The sequence below is a fragment of the Pteropus medius genome, unplaced genomic scaffold, assembly GCF_902729225.1.
Source record: "Pteropus medius unplaced genomic scaffold, Ma_sr-lr_union100, whole genome shotgun sequence".
Classification (NCBI taxonomy): Eukaryota; Metazoa; Chordata; class Mammalia; order Chiroptera; family Pteropodidae; genus Pteropus; species Pteropus medius.
Window position 1 is genome coordinate 3,410,380 of NW_024353909.1, and position 18,198 is coordinate 3,428,577.

General features: G+C 49.0%; 1 protein-coding gene across 2 annotated transcripts; it reads right to left on the reverse strand.

Moving 5' to 3' along the window:
* Positions 1 to 6: 6 nt before the first annotated feature.
* On the reverse strand, positions 7 to 18,092 carry DHX38 (DEAH-box helicase 38). 2 transcript variants are annotated; one of them, XM_039851927.1, is made up of 27 exons: positions 17,870 to 18,091; positions 15,524 to 15,863; positions 14,973 to 15,160; positions 14,197 to 14,298; positions 13,521 to 13,668; positions 13,248 to 13,366; positions 13,014 to 13,090; positions 12,406 to 12,561; positions 11,702 to 11,863; positions 11,408 to 11,515; positions 10,929 to 11,041; positions 9,116 to 9,253; positions 8,560 to 8,746; positions 8,228 to 8,413; positions 7,731 to 7,871; positions 7,281 to 7,391; positions 7,074 to 7,190; positions 6,779 to 6,886; positions 6,255 to 6,367; positions 5,276 to 5,484; positions 5,010 to 5,164; positions 4,402 to 4,557; positions 4,171 to 4,305; positions 3,850 to 3,975; positions 3,263 to 3,358; positions 1,756 to 1,877; positions 7 to 465 (listed from the first exon to the last, which is right to left on the reverse strand). In XM_039851927.1, the coding sequence occupies exons 2-27, from the start codon at positions 15,844 to 15,846 to the stop codon at positions 381 to 383; spliced, it is 3,681 nt and encodes a 1,226-aa protein (XP_039707861.1). In that variant the 5' UTR covers positions 15,847 to 15,863; positions 17,870 to 18,091; the 3' UTR covers positions 7 to 380. The 2 variants fall into 2 exon arrangements, with proteins under 2 accessions (XP_039707861.1, XP_039707862.1); XM_039851928.1 differs by having other exon boundaries at positions 28 to 465; positions 15,524 to 15,854; positions 17,870 to 18,092.
* Positions 18,093 to 18,198: the final 106 nt, after the last annotated feature.

Genomic DNA, 18,198 nt, shown 5'->3' on the forward strand with positions numbered 1-18,198 from the left:
CAATAATATTTTACAAATAATAAATTTATTTCCAAATCTTGAATTATAACCAAATTACAATTCCCTCTAGGTCTATTCTGCTGCTTTACACAAGAATTTTAAAAAAGCATAGTCATGGTCAAGTCATTTCTATACCAAGCATCCTATGGACAGTTTATTTGGGTCCGGCCACCTCTCGCAGCTTCTCTGCTGCTCTGCAGCCCGCGCCTGCGAGGAACTCCTCCTTCCTCCATGGCAGAGCCTGGCCTCAGCAGGAGCTTCCCCCAGGGGCCACGATGCACACAGACGAGAGCACACAGATGACAGGGTTTTGTCAGCAGGCCCGGGGTGCTCCAGTCACCCAATCCCTGGCTCCCATCCACTGCGGGGACAGCCTCTGCTCACAGCCCAAAGCGAGCTGGTGTGCGGCGAGGGGTCATGGGCTCCCCTTGTTCTTTCCGACCTGGAGTATAGATCTTTGTAGACCTGGAGACACAAAAAAGGGGGGGTCAGGAAGCACACTGCGCTCACTCTAGCCAGGACACACTGCAGGACCGGGAGCCAGGGGCCTTGCTGTTCCTAACTGGTGTGTTGGCTCTTCTCCTCCAGCACACTTCCGCTCCCCCTGACTTCCCCATTTGCGACTGGGAGCAGAATAAAATATCACCTAGTTCTGATACCCACTAAGGCATGTTGTAAGATAGATTACTTAACAACTCCTTTCATATCTCTTAGGTGAGCTGTGGGGGGTAGCCTTCCATCCACCTCACTAGGCTGCCACCCCAGCTGTCACAGACCCCGGCTGGCCCTTGTCCCCAGTTCCTGGGAGGTAATCTCTAAACCCTTGGACTTTCCTAGGAGATTGGAGTGTCTCTGTGATTCATGGAAGGAGGGTGGGGCGGTCTATGATCGGGGGCAGGGTTTGAGGGATGACTCAGGACTTGGGGCTGCCTGGCCAGAAAAACAAGCCATGTGATTAGAGGGCTGTGCTTTGAGCTCGGCCTCTGTGGAGGGAAGCAGAGCTGGAGACTGAGTCAACACATGGATGCTGATGCAATCTACGTGCTGCGTATGAAACCCCTGGTAAAACTCTGGGCACTGAAGCTCACCTGAGCTTCCCTCTTGGCAGTACTGTGTGTACTGTCACACATCAGTGTGCCAGAGGCTGAAGTGGCTCTGAGGACAACGGAAGCTTTGCACTCAGGATCCTCCTAGACCCCATGCTATGCATCTCTCCCTTTGGCTGGTTCCAATTTGTATCCTTTCACTATAATAAAACTGTAATCTGAAGTACAGCACTTTCCTGAATTCTGTGAGTTGTTCTACCAAATTATCAAACCTGAGGGAGGCCATGGGGATCCCTAAATCTGTAACAAGTTGGTCAGAAGTGAGGAGTGACCCTGGGTACCCCCCAACTTACACCTGGTCTGAAGTGAGGACTGTGCCCTTCACCTGTGAAGGCTGACCTAACTCCGGACACCATCAAACATGAAGTCTCAGGCGTTCCTGCTACTCCAGCCCACCTCAGCCCCCAAATACAACAGGAAAAACAGTGACCAGGAGTTACAGATTGATCACCACCCCTTGAAGTGTATCCAGAACTCTTCCATATCTCCACATGTGACTACCGTCAACTTCTGTCGCCAGCTCACCTCTACACACTCAACTTCTCTTAAATCATGACGCTGCATCAGGGCTGGTCAGTCCATCAGCCTGGTCCCTGGAGCTGCCCGGGGCAGGCTCCGTCCCAGCCAGAATCCCAAAGCCAAAGCTCACCTGACACTGCCCAGGGGACTGCGCTTCTCCTGCTCCTGCCGCCGGGCTCGCAGCTGCTCCTCGGCCAGTGCCATCTCCTCCTCCATGGCAGAGGCTTCCTCTTTGGCCCGTCGGCGGTTCTCCTAGAAAAGGGAGACACAGGTCTTAGAGGCCACTGGGGACCAGCAGGTGAGAAGGCCTTATCTGCACCCACCTCCCCGCTGCAATCCAGGTGCTGTGTAGACCACGCCAGCTCCCAGAGGCAGGGCCATGTGGCTCGCTGCCCCAGCACCAAGGCCAGGGCCTGCTTTCTCACAGATTTAGGACAGACATTGGAGGATTCGGTCCTAACCTTGTCGTGCCTCAGCACTCCCTTCACTTCAGTAAATACTTAACATTTTCTTATCAAATTCACAACTATGCCAGGAAGTACAGAAAACAGGAAAGACATCATATCTGGATTGAAAGCTCAGACATAAGATGTGAGGAAGCCTGTTGTGAGGACTATGCTGAGGTGGGGGGAAGCAAAAGTCCCACAACATTCTGCAGTACTAAATAACGGATCTAGACAGTGACCATCGAGACACTAAGACCGTGAGAAGATGGAGTAGGAGGTAGAGAATTTATAATGGAGGGAACCACTGGGCATATTCAGCAACATCAGAAATGGGACCACAAGATTTTATGTGCTCCTGACAGAATCAGAAAGGAAGTTCACAGCACCATATGCATTGGTGTACCCGAGCCCAAACAGCTGCACCTGAATCTAATCAAGGCTTTAGATGAATTACTAGTTCACAGTAAGTACAGGGGATTGAGCTACTTGTTAAACAACACCTTGAGGAAGCAATCTGCCCAATACAGAAGACAGAACAGTTTACAAGATAAATGACCTGGTTTCTCTAATCACTGCCATAAAAAGCGTGAGGCAAAGCCTGTGTTAAAATAAAAGACTTAATACACATAACAAATTTCAATGTTTGGATCCTAATTCAAGCGTATCAATTATAAAGAACTATCTTTTGAGATAAAAGAAGAAATCTAAATAAGGACTGGAGATTTCGATGATATTAAGGATTAATACTGTTGAGTAATAATGGCGTAAGTCCTTGTAGAGATGCACACTCAAGTCTTTATGGTGGTAACGTCTGAGACATGCTGTAAAATATTCTAGGGAAAAAAATAGATGTATATGGAGGGAATAGAAGAAAGTGAAAACAAAACTGGCAGAATATTCATAATTATGGAGGCTAGATGATGAATTCATGGTGTCTTGTTACAATTTTTTTTCAACTTTTATGAATATTTGGACTTTTCAAAAATATTTTTTTAAAAAAAGGCTTGGCAGACCAAGCACCTGGAGTGGATGGAGGGAAACCAGACGGCCCAGGCCTGGCTAGATCACAGTCATTATGTTTGAAAGAGAAGTAGAGAAATAGGGGTCAGGATGACAGTCTTCAAAACCAGGCTGAGGGGCAAATGGATCCCATGAGCAAAGAGAACCCCATGGGAAGCATACGACCTTTACCTGCCGAGACTTTCCTGCCTGTTTCACGCTGTAGAACATGGGGCCAAGCTCGGCTAGCCACTCTCCGTCCACAGCAGTCACACACTGCATGTACTCCTGCAAGCAGAAGGGACACAAAAAGGTAGTCACAGAAGGGCCAATTCTTCCGCTGTCCCTTCCAGAGTGGTTCCACAACCAGGAGCTGTGTGGGAAGGACCCTACCCCGCAGCCCCGTGAGGCTGAAAAAGGCAGGGAGAAGCCTTGGACACTGAAATTTTAATCCCTTCTCCCATCCAAATTCCTTCATGCTTAAGAAAACATTCCCTAGAATCCAAGAGAAAAGGCCCAGGCTCTCAGAAAACCCTTCTAATGACTCCAAAAGAGGTTGCTTCTCCCAGGCAGCAAATCAGAAACAATCCTGCTGGCACAGCCGAGACCATATACTTTAAAGGTAAACTCCGTGTACGTTTCTCCAAACACCCAACTGAAAGCCATCCTTAACTCCCCTCAAAGCAAGGTATGTGGTCTCAAGCCTCCCAAGCTCACAGCTTATCCCAAAAGGCAGTGAAGGTGGGTCTATGTCATGCAAGCTGCCTCAGAAAACTCACCTTGGTGGTCATGACCAACTCATGATACACTATGTAGTCTGGGGTGTAGCCCATTCCAAAGAGGGAGCTGGTGGGGTGCAAGTGGCAGGGCATCCCTGTCCGGATGTTCACATACTCGCCAATACCCTAAGGAAGAGACACAACAGGCGGCCACATCAGGAAAACACTGCCCATTTGGGCAGCTGCCCTGTCTCTTCATACTGTCTTGACACACGCTTGTGAGGGAAGCCCAGATCTGCAGAACTGCATAGTGAGAAAGAAGGAACTTTGCTCTTGTTGAAACATCAAGCCAGGAAGGGGCCACAGCTCCCACAGGCTTACCTTGAGCTTGGCTGCCTGATGGAAATAGGCAGCACAGATACACTTTCTGACGATGTCCCAGTCGGTGCCACATGAGGCCAGACTCATCCGCTGCTGCACCATGATGTCCTTGAGCTGAGCCCGCACCTCCCGGACCTAGAGCAGGACACAGGTGAGCAAAGGTGGAGCCCTCTTTCGCCTGCTTTCTACCCCTCATCCCAACATCTTGCTCATCCGGACGACTGCCCCCACCTTCCGCATGGCCTTGGCATGGATGAAGTGATCGTTACACCAGATGGTAGAGTAATTATTGTTCTTCCACTGCAGGTAAACATTCAGGTAAGTCAAATGATCACTCTCGGGGACAGCAAACTTCTCCCGGATTTGATCACTCTCTTCCTCTCGGCCCTTGGAAGGAAAAAAGGGACCTCTTAGCACAGAGGAGTCCAGGCCCACTGAGAAGAGTCTGGAAGTGCTCATACTATCACCCACCCAAACACACACAACTGCAAACACATTAATACAGTGCTCTAGCAACATAAGAAAGATAAAGTAGTTTATAACAGAATATTTATTCTAAAACATGAGGATTCAGGAACCACCATACTAGAAGACAGAAAGTGCAAATTTCCGAAATGCTCCCTCAAAGCACTGATCTAGCCTAGTCCATCCTTCCTCCCGACACCCTAATCTGCTTAACAAAAAACAGCAAACTCATTCTATGGAAACTGTGATTCCTATCTCTCCATTCCACTTTAATAACACAGAGAGAAATTACTACTCTCTGTAATCCTTCCTTGAGCCCATGAGTCCCCCTAAGGCTTCTGGGAAGAAAGGAGAGCCAGACACCATCTCCCCACCTTGGGCCTGTAGAAGATGGCCGGGACCGAGAGCATGGAGACAATGAGCAGGATCTCGGAGCTGCAGCCCATGTCACAGGACACAATAAGCATCTTGGACAGTGCTGGGTCCAGCGGGAACTCCACCATCAGCCGCCCAGTCGAGGTCAGTCCGCCTAGGAGAGAGGAGCACATCCCGATGCTCACCACACACGGTGCGGTGCACAGGGAGAGAACCCGGGCGCCAGAGCCCGCGAGACCCTGCCCGGCTCCTGGGGCCCCAGCACCTGTGTTGTCCAAGGCCCCGAGGATCCAGAGCTGATACATGGAGTTGAGCATGTTGTCTTCTGGGGGTGGGTCCATGAAGTGGAACTGCAGCAGGTCCTGCACCCCCAGGGACTTGAGCAGCAGCACCACATTGGCCAGGTTGGTCCTCTGGATCTCGGGCACCGTGGTGGTCAGGAGCTCATTCTTGTAGGCGCTCTGGGTGTAGAGCCTGCCGGGAGAAGACCAGGTCCTGCTGCACCGAACACCACACAACCCAGCTGAGCCTCGCAAACCCACCCAGCTGCCTGCGTGGGGATCGCTTCGGCGGAAGAGCAACGCTACCTCAGCTTCTCGCTGCACATGCGCCCCAGACCAGCCACAACAGGTGAAAATCACAGGTAGAAAGGAGTTCCTCATTTACTCTCTCCACCTCCCCCTTTCTCTCTGAATCACAAATTTCCACCTATTCAAAACTAAGTCCTGCCAGTTCACCGTTCTGCTAGAGGCTCCAACATTATTTCACTTCTGGAACCAATGAGCTTAGGACTAGAATATATGGCTGGGTTTTACTTTCTTTAAGTTTTTCTGTATTTTATGAATTTCTTTAGTGAATAGATTATTTTTAAAAGTCAGAACAAAAAAAGAGAATTAGAGAAGTAAAAAAGAACCAATGATGTAACTTGTTCAGATTCATCCTCTAAGGGAAGACATACCACAATTACTGGTCTTCTACAGCAAGCACATTCACAGTAGGTCTGTCTAAAGGCAGAGGCCACTCAGTGCTCAGAGCTGCCTGGAAGGGCTACTTCTTCCACTCAGCAGTATATGCTGAGAGGACCAACAAGTGGCAGGCCCACTATCAGTCCCCGGCCTCGAAGATCAGCTCGAAGGCCAGCATTCCTCTGCTGGATCACAGTCTGATCTCGCCCACCGAGCCCAGGCCCCACACTCAGCAATCCCAGCGCCACCCCGGAAAGCAGGCTGGCACAGGGCTCCTACCTGAAACACTGACCTGGGCCCGTCCTGCCGGCTCGCCCTGACCTCTGGTTGGCATTGGCCTGGCTGATGGGGTAGATCTGCAGAGCATCCATGCCAATCCTGGGGTTGAAGACCTAGGAGGGGGCAGCAAAGGGCTGATTAAGGACAGAGTAGAGAGAAAAGGAAAAGGGAGACAGCCTTGAGACAAAGACGAACCATGGGTGCTACACACTGCAGAGCAAAGTATCTTAGCAATACAGACGGCCACCCTTTTGGAGCCAGAAACCTCAAGAAATTTCCCATAAACACCAGCTGTGATCTCTGTTGAATTATTTAAATTTTCTACTTCGTCAAGTTATCACAAAGATCAAATAAATCAAGCACATGGCAAATTCGGCACTCAATAAACGTTAGCCTCTTAAATACCACCACTCCCACACACATCCCTTGTTGGAGGGCCGAGGCCCAGGGCCTGCTTCCCACTCCCACAGCCGAGTCAGCTTTGGGAGAGCGCCCAGGGCCCTGGGGCCAGTGTCTTCTCTCACCTTTAACTTGCAATAACCGGAGTCGATAACAAACATGATGCCGTCAACAGTCAGAGATGTCTCAGCAATGTTGGTGGCAACGATGCACTTCCGAACACCATCTGGAGCCTACAGCCAGAAAAGACGTGCAGGGAGGGAAGGCTGTAGGCCCCCAGGTACCAAGGACCACCCCCCCAGGGGAAAAAGCGCTCCCCACCCCTGCCAGAAAAGTAATATCTGCTCTCTTGCCCTCCTTTGGAAGAACCCAGAAAGACCCAAAGGTGGGGACCCAGGACAGATGTTCTAGTTGTCGTACCTTCTGGAAGATTTTGGCCTGGAGGTCAGAAGGCAGCTGAGAGTAGATGGGCAGCACAGCCAAGGCGGGCGCATTCTCTAGTTCTTCCAGATGTTCCACGATCTGGTCTGAGGTCACCTGAGGACACAGTAACAGTGACACACTGGGGCCCCACTCTCACACACACAAGACACACCCGTTCATCACGGTCATGACCGAGGCACGCACCTCTATGTCCTCCTGGCCAGGCATGAAGATGAGAATGTCCCCGGGGGCCCCCGACAGGTGCACCTGCAAGGACTGCTTCACTGCGGCCTCCACATAATCCTCCTGTGGGGTCTGAAACACCAGCCAGGGCCACCATCAGAGGGAAGTGTCGAGGGAAATACAGGCTAGGCACCCCTCTGGGAACCAGTGGCCCAGTCACTGGTCTGGGGCCAAAGCCAGTAGACTTTCAGGCCCGTCGCATTTATAGAGGGGCCCGACTTCCTTCTCTGGGTCTCGTACTTCCGCTCCAAGGAAACAATAAAACAAAATATTCCCAGAGCCCTGGAGCTGCACGCTGCCCCATCTACCCCACGACACCACAACACCTTTCCCAACTCAGCACCCTCACCTGAACCCAACTGACTTCTGATCAAAGCTCAGGGTCAGTTCAAAAAATGGAGGCCTCAGTACCTTGCTGAAGAGGATGTCAACAGGGAAGGTGCGACCAGGGATGTGGAAGATAGGAACATTCCCAAAAAAGGCAGCAAATTTATCTGCATCCATAGTGGCTGATGTGACGATGAGCTTTAGGTCGGAGCGCCGAGCCACAACCTAAGAGAAGAGGTCAGTCAGAGGCTTCTCGTAGTTTTGGGACCCTTGACTTCCGTCCTTCAGTCACATCGACGTTATTCCCGAATGAAACAGAAGCCAAAGCTGACGAACTGGCACAAAAATGCATAACAATTCTGACTGAACCCACGGAACCACAGCCAATAGAACCATGAGTCACTCAGCTGAGCAAAAACAGAGTAAACCACAATACCAGGTGGAAACCTGGCAACTCAGAGGCCTCAGCAGACACTCTGACCTGACTGAGGCCCCGTCACCTAGAGTGCCCTGATCACTCACTACGGCAGTGCACTGGTCAAAGCCCCACAGACACAGGGCCTGGCCCCCGTAGGCCTCACCTCCCGGAGCAGCCCAAAGAGCACATCGGTGTTGAGGGAGCGCTCGTGCGCCTCATCCATGATGATGGCACTGTAGTGATCCAGGTCCGCTTCCCGGAGGGACTCTCGGAGCAGGATCCCATCAGTCATGTATTTGATCAAGGTGTTTTCTGAAGTGCAGTCTTCGAAGCGGATGGCATAACCCACCTAGAGGTCAGAGAGATGGCTCAGGAGCTCCAGCACCAGCTCACCACTAGCCCACCCCGTGCTGGGTCCAGGCCTTAGCCGATCACCTCAAATGAACAGAAGCTACCAGGTGATAACTACACAGCTCAGCCCCCACGCCCACTCACCTCCTCCCCAAGGTTTCCCCCCATCTCTTCGCTGACTCTCTTGGCCACTGACATGGCTGCCACACGCCGAGGCTGGGTGCACCCAATCATCCCGTAGTCCGTATAACCATCTTCATGCAAGTACTGGGTCAGCTGAGTGGTCTTACCACTGCCCGTCTCCCCAACCACGATCACGATGCTGTTATCTCTACAAGGGAGAGAAGGCAAAGGGTGAGTCAACTGGAGTGGAAAACCGCCTCTGAGAAGATGCTGCCACCTCCTATCCCCAGGTCTGGCTATCCAAGGAGTACGTCTGCTTAGAGAGGAGGATTTCCTGGGAAAATGGTCCACTACTGGGACGCCACCTGAAATGTCTGACAGTGAGGTTTAAATAAGTGAACTACAACAAAACCATGCCACAGAGTAGCCCTAGGGTACCCAGGTCAGAAAAAATATATTCTTTCCCTTCCCCATTGGATGCGATGCCCAAAAGAAAAAGAGCTACTGAGTAAATACAAAGGGGCCACCTCAACGCCCCATTCAATACTGGAATTCCCAGGCCCTGGGGCAGAATTACCTGATAATAGTGAGTAGTTCTTGCTGCACCGCAAAGATGGGCAGGTACTGCCTCTGCTCCAGGATTGACTTCTTTTTTGCAAATTCACTGCTGGCTTCGCTCTTTTTCTTCATGTGATCTGCAAACTTCTGCTCCGTCCTGAGAAGACACAACAGCCTAAGCACCCTGCACAATTTCCCACATCGTCCTTCCTGACTGGGTTACCGTCCTTCCTATACCCAAAAATGAGAACCACTTCAACAAGAAGCAATAAGACTTCAAGACACTAGAGCAGCCAGATGATCTGAGGTGCCTCTCGTCTCTTCCAGCCTAAGGGAGCAGAACTGCTCTCTGAGAATCCATCACCCATAACACACCAAACGCTTCTGTCAAAAAGAGCTAAATATGGTCTACAGCCATGCCACCCTAAACAAGCCCAATCTCGTCTGATCTCGGAAGCTAAGCCAGGTCAGGCCTGGTTAGTACTTGGATGGGAAACCACCTAGGAAGACCAGGTGCTTTGGCATTTAAAAAAAAAGAGCTAAATATGGCTCAGAGGAGTTACAGATTAGCAAAGGGGCAAATTCTCTACCCTAAAGAGTTCAGCCGGAAGAGGAGCTGAAATCTCCAGGTCATTTCATCATCTTATACAGAAGAACCTTGAGCACTTTCAGCACAACTCTTAAAGTGCTAAGAGGAGGGGTCATGGCTGTAGTCACAACCCAGGCCAGACCTCCTTCCTCCTCTTGACATGATGGCACAGACTGTAAGGCTTCATTTTCAACAAGCTGTGAGAACAGTCCGAATTAATACTTACCTATAATTTCTACTGAAAGCACTCAAGTATCTGTCACAGGTACACATCTCAAGACTCAAAAGTAGTATGTAGTTTTCCCAAGACTCCAAGACAAAAAGATATCAGGCCAGTGCTACATCAGTCCACACAGTCTTCCAGCCACTTCCTCCCACCTGATCCCGTCAGACCTACCCCTACCCCACGCTGTCAAGCTTCCTATTTCTAATTTCCCGGTCACTCCCAGTCAGCTAACAATTAACGGCTAAGGGATTATGTTAACTAAAGACTAACAAGGACTGATCAATAGTACCAACTTCTCATTTGAGACACTTCTCACAGGGGCACAGAGAAGTATTAACTTCAGACGACAGTTCAACAGAACTTCAGGGTGTTCAAAGAATGAGATTCACAAGGGACACTTGAGTCCAGCCATCTATCCAGTGTGGGAATCCCAGTAAGCGGTTACCCATATCAGTTTAAATATGAACAGGGAAGTCACCACCTGATAAGACAACCCATTCTACTTTCAAACGTCTGTTAAAAATAGTTCTTGCTTATGTTGAACTGAAATCTAAGGGGACAAAGGCCATCTTTCCACAATGAATACCTGAAACGCACTTCAGCAGAATGGCTAAGGGTAGGCTCCGATGCTAGACTGTCCGGGCCTGATCCTCGCTGTACCATTTACTGTCTGGGTGACCTCACGCAAGTTACTCAACCTCCCTGGGCCTCATTTTCCTCACACAAAATGAGAATAACAGCACCTATCCCATGGGACTGTGGCGAAAAGTCAGTGATCGAGTTATCTGTGAGGCATTTAATGCTACCTGACACAGAGGAAGCTCCTACAGTAGTAGCAATGGTGGCAGTAGGAATAGCTAGAAAAAGCTGAAGCTGGAAGGAGACTCGGAGGAAGGGACCAGAAGAGACCAGAAGACTCAAAGTGACATCACTTTCCTGTTCATGAGCCATGAATTCTATCAGTTCCGCTTTGAGGGCCCGTCTTTGGAGACAGCCCTGGCTGGCCAGGGCTCTCACCTGTAGTCCACTCTACCATCTTCTGTCAAAGCTTTATCTGGCTCTTCCTCTTTTTTGACACCCATTATATCTCCCAGTTTGGTTCCAGCCAGTTCCCAGTGTTTGTGCTGAGCCTGAAAAAGACATTAAAGGCATATCTGCTCCATCCTGTGACATGACTATGATCAATGGAAAATAAATCCCATTTGACAACAGGTTTCATCTAGCAGCAGGTGGTAAATTCCCAGAAGGCAGCAGTGGCACCCAGCGTGCACTCCAGTCCTCGACCTCAGGCTCCCAAAGCATCAAGCCCTGTGGATGTCCTCACCAGGCCCCGGTGGAGAAGCGCGGTGCCCTCTGCCAAGGGCCGGTTCTTGCTCCAAGTGTCCTCTAAGTTCTAACAAGAAACCTGCCTACGCCGTCTGACATAACATAAAAAGAAGAAAAAAGAAAAGAAGAACATGCAGAGACTCTCCAGCCCCAGATGACAGGAAACCAACCTTCTTGCGCTCCTTCTGCTCCCTGTGCTTCCGCACTGTTTGACTGCCTTTTCGAGCAATAATGGCCAGGTCAGAAGTGGCGTCTTTGACTGGAATCACAGGCTCTGGCTGCAAGAGGTTGAGAAACAGAAAAATTCCTAACTTATCATTAATCTCAACAAGAAGGTCCATTTCACAACAGCCCTAGTAAAGGAAAGGGATGGCTACCCTATTGCGATGGGGCCTTTTTTTCCCCTTTCCTGTCTTTTTCTTTCCATTTCTACTTTCTTCTCACGGGCCACAGAGGAACCTCACCTGCTTGGTAAAGACAATGCGCCCGTCCAGAAAGGGAGGCACCAGGTTATGCACCATCAGGTGCACCTTGGCCGCACTATCCTCTTCAAAGTCCTCGTCCACCTCTAGCCGATGGACCACGCCACTGGTAAGCATGCGGTTTGTCTCCCAGCGCTCATTATCCTGTAAGGACACAATGGGAGGCCGCACTCAGAATGCAACTGACAGGTCGTCCTGAAAGGTCACCAGGCAAGTCCATGCATCAAGTCCTGACAGAAGGGCCGTGGGGGCTGCAGAGATGTCACAGGCCTCTCCTGCAGCTCCTTAGAAGAGTCACTAATCCAAAATCACCTGCAGTACTTTTTCAAAGAAGCAGAACTTAACATCTCAGTCAGAATCTCTATATGGACACACAAATGGTGACTGTCTCCAGCCTCACTCAGAGACGTAAAGAACAGAGACCACAGAGCCAAGTCCCACCCTATTAGTTTCCATCAACGGCACCCCTGAAGGAAGTACTGCAAAAGAGAGAAGTTATGAGTTGGGATTTATTTTAAGCTACTGATAAAAAGTTCCACCCCTCTTGTACCTGCAGAGTTATAGTTAAATCTAGTACTTCAGCAATAGAGAAACAAACTGAGCTGTCATCACATGCACAACCGGCTGCCTCTCCCACATGCTCCCAACTCCAGCGGAATCAGCTGCAACTATGTAGGCAGTCTCACCTCATTGATCTGTCTCCGCTGAGCCGAAATACGCTTCTGCTTCTGTTTATGCAGATGCTGCTCCCGCCTCCTCACGTAGTCCTCAGAGGAGTAGGCCAGGGGATTGTGGAACTCATCATACCCCTCATCCATCATGTACCAATCCCGGTCAGCTTGCTGAAGCGCAAGAGACAAAGCAATGAACAAAGGACAGATCCAGTTTATGTGCAAGACGTGGCCAACAGAGAGGACACGTTTGGTAAAGAGTAACTGGTACAGTGGAATAGCACTTATGAGAGGGTGCTACAGGCACTTTATATGGCAGCCCATCATGACAGCACTTCTTAGATTGACCACATGGGGGCATCAACACATAACTAGAAAACAGGTCTGACCTGCATTGGGCAGGAGGTTTCACCGCGGAGCCTGTGCCCCTAGAAGAATTTCCGGGCTTCGGGACTGAACTGGGCTCAGCTTCGCTGAGACTGCCCAGTGTTAACTACTCTGATCAAAGTCCAACCCCACGGGAGTGTCACTCGTGGCACTTGGTCTCTGACACCTCCTGTCACCCACTCGCCGACAGATGGCCACCTCCCTCATTTAGTCCCTCGAAGATGTAAAGTTTTTACCCTCTGGTCATCTTCCCATTGCTGCCGCTCCTCTTCCGTGTCAAATGAAATTCCCTCTTCGCCATCCTCACGTCTTCCTGAAGGACATGTAGCAGGTCAGTCCATACAACCCTAGCTTATCCCCAGTGGCGACCAACAGACCTGCAAAGCTACACAGCTCCAGAAGGACAGCTTCGCTCAGCCTCACCAGATGAGTGACCCTGCTTTCCACCTCCGACTCCCACCCTACCTTACCTCGGCCCCTCGACAGGCGTGGGGTAGACCCCAGGTGTCTTCTGTCATCGGCCCACTCGTTGTATTTGTAGGATGGAGTTGGCAGAGGTGTGTCATCTGAGTATCTGCTCCTCACAGACCTGGGAAACAGTATAACCAGCATCACCAAATAGTCACTAAGCTGGTATGTTCCGCAGCTGCCATCTGTTCTAGTGGCCCCGATCTCTTTGCCCTCATCACATCCCCCCATGCCACCCACCGAGAAAAACTGGGCTGCACTGCCCAGAACATCACCTATCCCGATCTCGACTGGATGGCCGATGACTCCGCTCAGAATCCCGATAGGAAGGTGTTGGGGAGGGCGACTCCCACTGCGAGCGCCTTGAGGAGCCATAGCCACTGTCCTCTTCCTCCCAGGTAGACCTTGAAGGGGTGGCTGCATCTGGGGCCGCAAAAGACACATCCACAGGTGACATCTAATTTAACCAGGACTATTAGCCAAAAGTCAATTCCCCAAATTTATTTCATTGCTTACAAACTTTGTACCTATTTGAATGGATAAGATGGTTCTGACAGTTTTTAAAGATACCTAAATTTTAATGCTCAGTTTTTGTCTGTTTTATAACACTTCAAGGAATACTCAATTTATCTCTGTAAACATATCCCTCTTGCATATAAAGAATTCTTTTTAATAAATCCTTCTTCTGCTCCCCAGCTCTCTATTTTTTTCTGCCATTTGGAAAAGTGACCATGCAGTAAACCAGCCTATCACCTTATAGGAGCATATCCATCTCGACAGTGAGGTCCAGGGCCTTCCCACCTGGATCAGGACCAAGTATTCCAAGAAGTTCATGGGAGAATTAGGAATTCGGACTCTGCCGACAGCAAACCACTGAGGATAGCAGTCGCTCGCTCCACTCTTTATATACCTGACCCCTCACACACCACCACCAGCAACAGGTCCGTCTACCTTTAGGCCGGTGCCGCGGGCTCTCCGGTTCACCCCTTCTGCTGCGCTCTGACGCTCCATCTCGCTCCGACCTGCTGCTGTGCCTGCTTCTATCCCGTTCATCTGTCAAGAGTCACACACAGAGCTTAGAAAACATGTGTCCTGTCCCAACTTCCACCCATCTTCACCCTAGAGAAACGACAAGCCTCCCCACGCACTCACTCACAGGTGCAACCTGCACTGCTCTAATGCGATCCATGGACTCCTGACACTCACATATCCCCATTCTTTCAAGGGGAAAAAATAGTTACTGGCTAGAAAGTTTCAAACTCACAGTAACAGTTATTTTCCTGCAAAAATTCAAAAAAGAATAGTTACAAGTCCATAGTGATTAGCTATTTAATAGTTGCAAGTCTATAACCTATAAAAGTTAAACGACACTGAGCAAAGCCAGCACTGGATTTTATGTCCAGCCTTGCTCCATAGCTCTGTCCTTTCCCTATCATCGACACTACTGCAGATTCTGGTTTCTTAGGCATAGTCCCCATTATCATCTTTATTTCCCAGTTTCATAATAAAATGAGGACCACACACTCAAGCAAAGCAGCTATGTTGCAAGTAACAGCCCTTAAGGACAGCCTGCTATTCCCAACCCTGAGGGTCGAAAACAATCAGGATGGCATTATACAAACAGGGCTCCCTAATTTAATGGGCATTATAAAAACTACAATAGGAAAGCAGCTGGCATGTTAATTTAAATGCTTAAAAGACTATAGGAACTATGTTGGGCAGTTTACCTCTCTCTCTCCTGCGGTCACCGTCCCGATCCCGTGACCTCTCCTTCTTCCGATCCTTTTCTTCTTTGGATGATGCATAGACACCATGTTCCCGCCGCTCCCGCTCTCTCTGCCGATTACGTTCCCAAAACTCTTCACTCACACCACCAGGATGGGATGGAGTCTCTACCCGAGCAGATCGATAATGTCTGAAACAAGCAGGGCACCTGGTAAACAGCCCCTCCATAGGAGGAAAACCCTGCCCCAAAACCTCTGGCCATGCCAAACAAGTGACCTGTCCCTTTCCACTTTATCCCCTGGTACTGCAGGCTTATGTACAGCAACAACCCCAAGCATTTCTAATCTCCATCAACTACTCTTTATTCGCCTTTAACCATTCCCCACAAATCTGAAGAAAATACGAAATTCTTATCTACTCTCGATATTACAGAATCATAATAAAATCATAAAGCTCTACACGTCTAACAAGAAAACTGAGAGATAAACATGGGACACTGTTTTCTAGCCTCTATTTTCATCTCTTTTGGGTCAAAGCATCCTAAAGCCTTTACCTGTCTTTTCGGCTACTTCGGCCAGCCTGGTCACTGCTCTCCTCCTCAGCATCCCTCTGGTCCTCCTTGCTCTCTTCCCAGTCCTTGTAGGAAGAGACTCTGGACTTCTTCTTGTCCTCCCCATCGTCCTTCTCCTCTCGCTCCCTCCGTTTCAGGGAAGCCAACAAGTCCAGTCCCAGCAGTGAAGGGCGGGGAGCAGGAGCCTTGAAGACATGCTGCTCACTGGCTGCACTTTTGGTCTTACAAATAAGACCACCAACCTGAGAGTCTAGGTCAGTGCCTTCCAATCTATGGATCGAAGTATCCTCACTGGTATCCTCCATGACAGGCTCTGGGATTTCTCCGGAAGGAAGACAAACCATTTGGTATCAGACATAAGAGGGGTGAAGACTTGGCTCTGCTATAGCCCAAAATAACTGTAGTTATAGGTACATTTAGGGGGTTAACCTCCCCCTTAAGACCAAGATTTCTTTAGTACTTCTTGCTAAGACCTTTCCATCAAGTCATTGACAATCTCAAAGATCCTCCTACTCCTACCCCAACATACATCAGAAATAGACAGAGACACACACACGTCCACCCTAAACACCACGACCAAGAAAGTATCATCCTCAGACCTCACTATGACACACTTACTAGAGCATGATGGTATCTACAATGGGAGTACAGAGGAAACACCATTAGATTTGAAGTCAGAAACCTGACTTCCAGGTTCTTAACATTTTCTACCTGTTAAATTATAAGCAAATAACTCAATGTTTGGTTGGGCATAATTTATGTATCTGTAAAATGGAAATACTTTCTGCTTTATCTAATCCATGAGGTTATTGTGAGAATCAAACAAGACAGTTCTCTGAAACCACAGTTATATAAATGTAACTGTTACATTATATTACTTGCTGTGTTCCTATATACTGATTGAGTCCCACACTATTTTTTCACATGAGTTCTACATCTCCCTCCCTTTAAACTACAGATACAGCAGACTTGCTGGGGTATATGGCTACCATCCATGTGATCCTTACTTCAGTGGCTTTTTTTTAGCTCAGCTGTGTTTTGTAGGAAAAAACCTGTCTCACAGCAGTCAAAATCTGTTTAATAACAATCCATGTTCACTAAAAATATTGATGAGAAGCTCTAGTTTAGAAAATGGTGTTTCTGAAAAGTATTTAGAAGACTGTAAGATTTCCTGGCACTACTTGTAACAAATTCCTCTTTACCTCCCATTACACACCATCCACTTATAAACATACGCTGATTCTGAGTGTTTGGACAATTCTCCTCATTCCAACAAGTCAATGAAGCAAATGAACTGTCAAGGGGTATCGTACCACCAGAATCCAGAATGATCTGCCCAGCTTGAATTAACATGCACAGCTCTATAGAGGAATATTGTCAAACAGACTAGACAAATAATACGGACACAGAAACAAGAACTGCATTTTGAAAAATGTCATCGGGTAGAAGAGAAAAGGGAAAGCTGCGTATTGGTGACATCTGTACATGTGCCAAAATCTAAACAGAAAGGCAGAAATATACAGGCTCAACTCAGAAGTAATCTGAACTAGAAAATGCACCCTTAGAATGCCATTCTATGCAGAAGAGAGAACTTTGTCTCGTTGATGTTGTACTCAGTGCCTAGCAAAATGAACGTTTGATGAATAAATGGATGAATGAATTTAAACTGATGAAAGGAAAACAGGAAATGAAACATTTCTAGAGACAACAAGGAAAGACTCCAGCAGCACAGGACAAGGAGTCTGACAGCTAGATTTAGCTAGCTGCTGAGAACAAATAAGGAGTTAAGGGACTGGATTCTGGAGGGCTAATGGCAAAGAAGCAACATGGGGTGCGAGAAAAAGACTGGATTTACTCATTCAACAATTACTGAATACCTTCTGTAAGCCAATCGCTGTTCTGGGCAATAGGGATAGAGAAAAAAATAAAAGAAACAAAAATCCTACCCTCTTGGAGTTAACATTCCAGTAGAGGAGATCAGCTGGTAGAGATACCACTGTGACAAAAAAGAGGCAGACACAAGAAGTCCTACTGGGCTCGGCGTCAGTCTGGGAGTGGGCTAATGCAGAAACCTAAAGAAGGGTGTCCATGGGCAGCATCCCTGGACCTCAGTGAGGCCGCGCTAGGCAGCAGTATATAACCAGAAAAATGAGAAAAGACGGGCCAGGCCGGACCTGCGCAGCATCCCTAGGTTGAGTAAGGCAAGTTGAGTGACAGGAACGAGACTTTCCAAACCCAGGCCCGAACCTGAACGACGGACCGATATCCGCCACCTGGAGCCGCCATGTTTGGCGAAGGGCAGGTCAGGAAGGAAGAAGGGACACTCACCTCACCAAGCCCGATTCTCGGGCCCTTCTGTCCCGGATTCTGGGGCGCCGGCGCCGCCACTCCTCACTCCGATAGCCTTAGAGAGCGAAAACTCACACCTTGAAAGCAGCCATTATTGTCCCATAATACTTTGTGCGGCCCCTTCTATGTGCCCAAAGAGACCATAGAGAGCAACCCGGAAAATGCGGGTGCCTGGCTCGAACTATGGGATATAACGCGACCTGGTCCTTAAGGCTAGAGTGCCCTCCTCTGGCACTCTGATCAAGACACTTCGGAGTCTCGTTGCGACCAATCACATTTGGTCTAACGGACGAGGTCCCGCCTCTAGT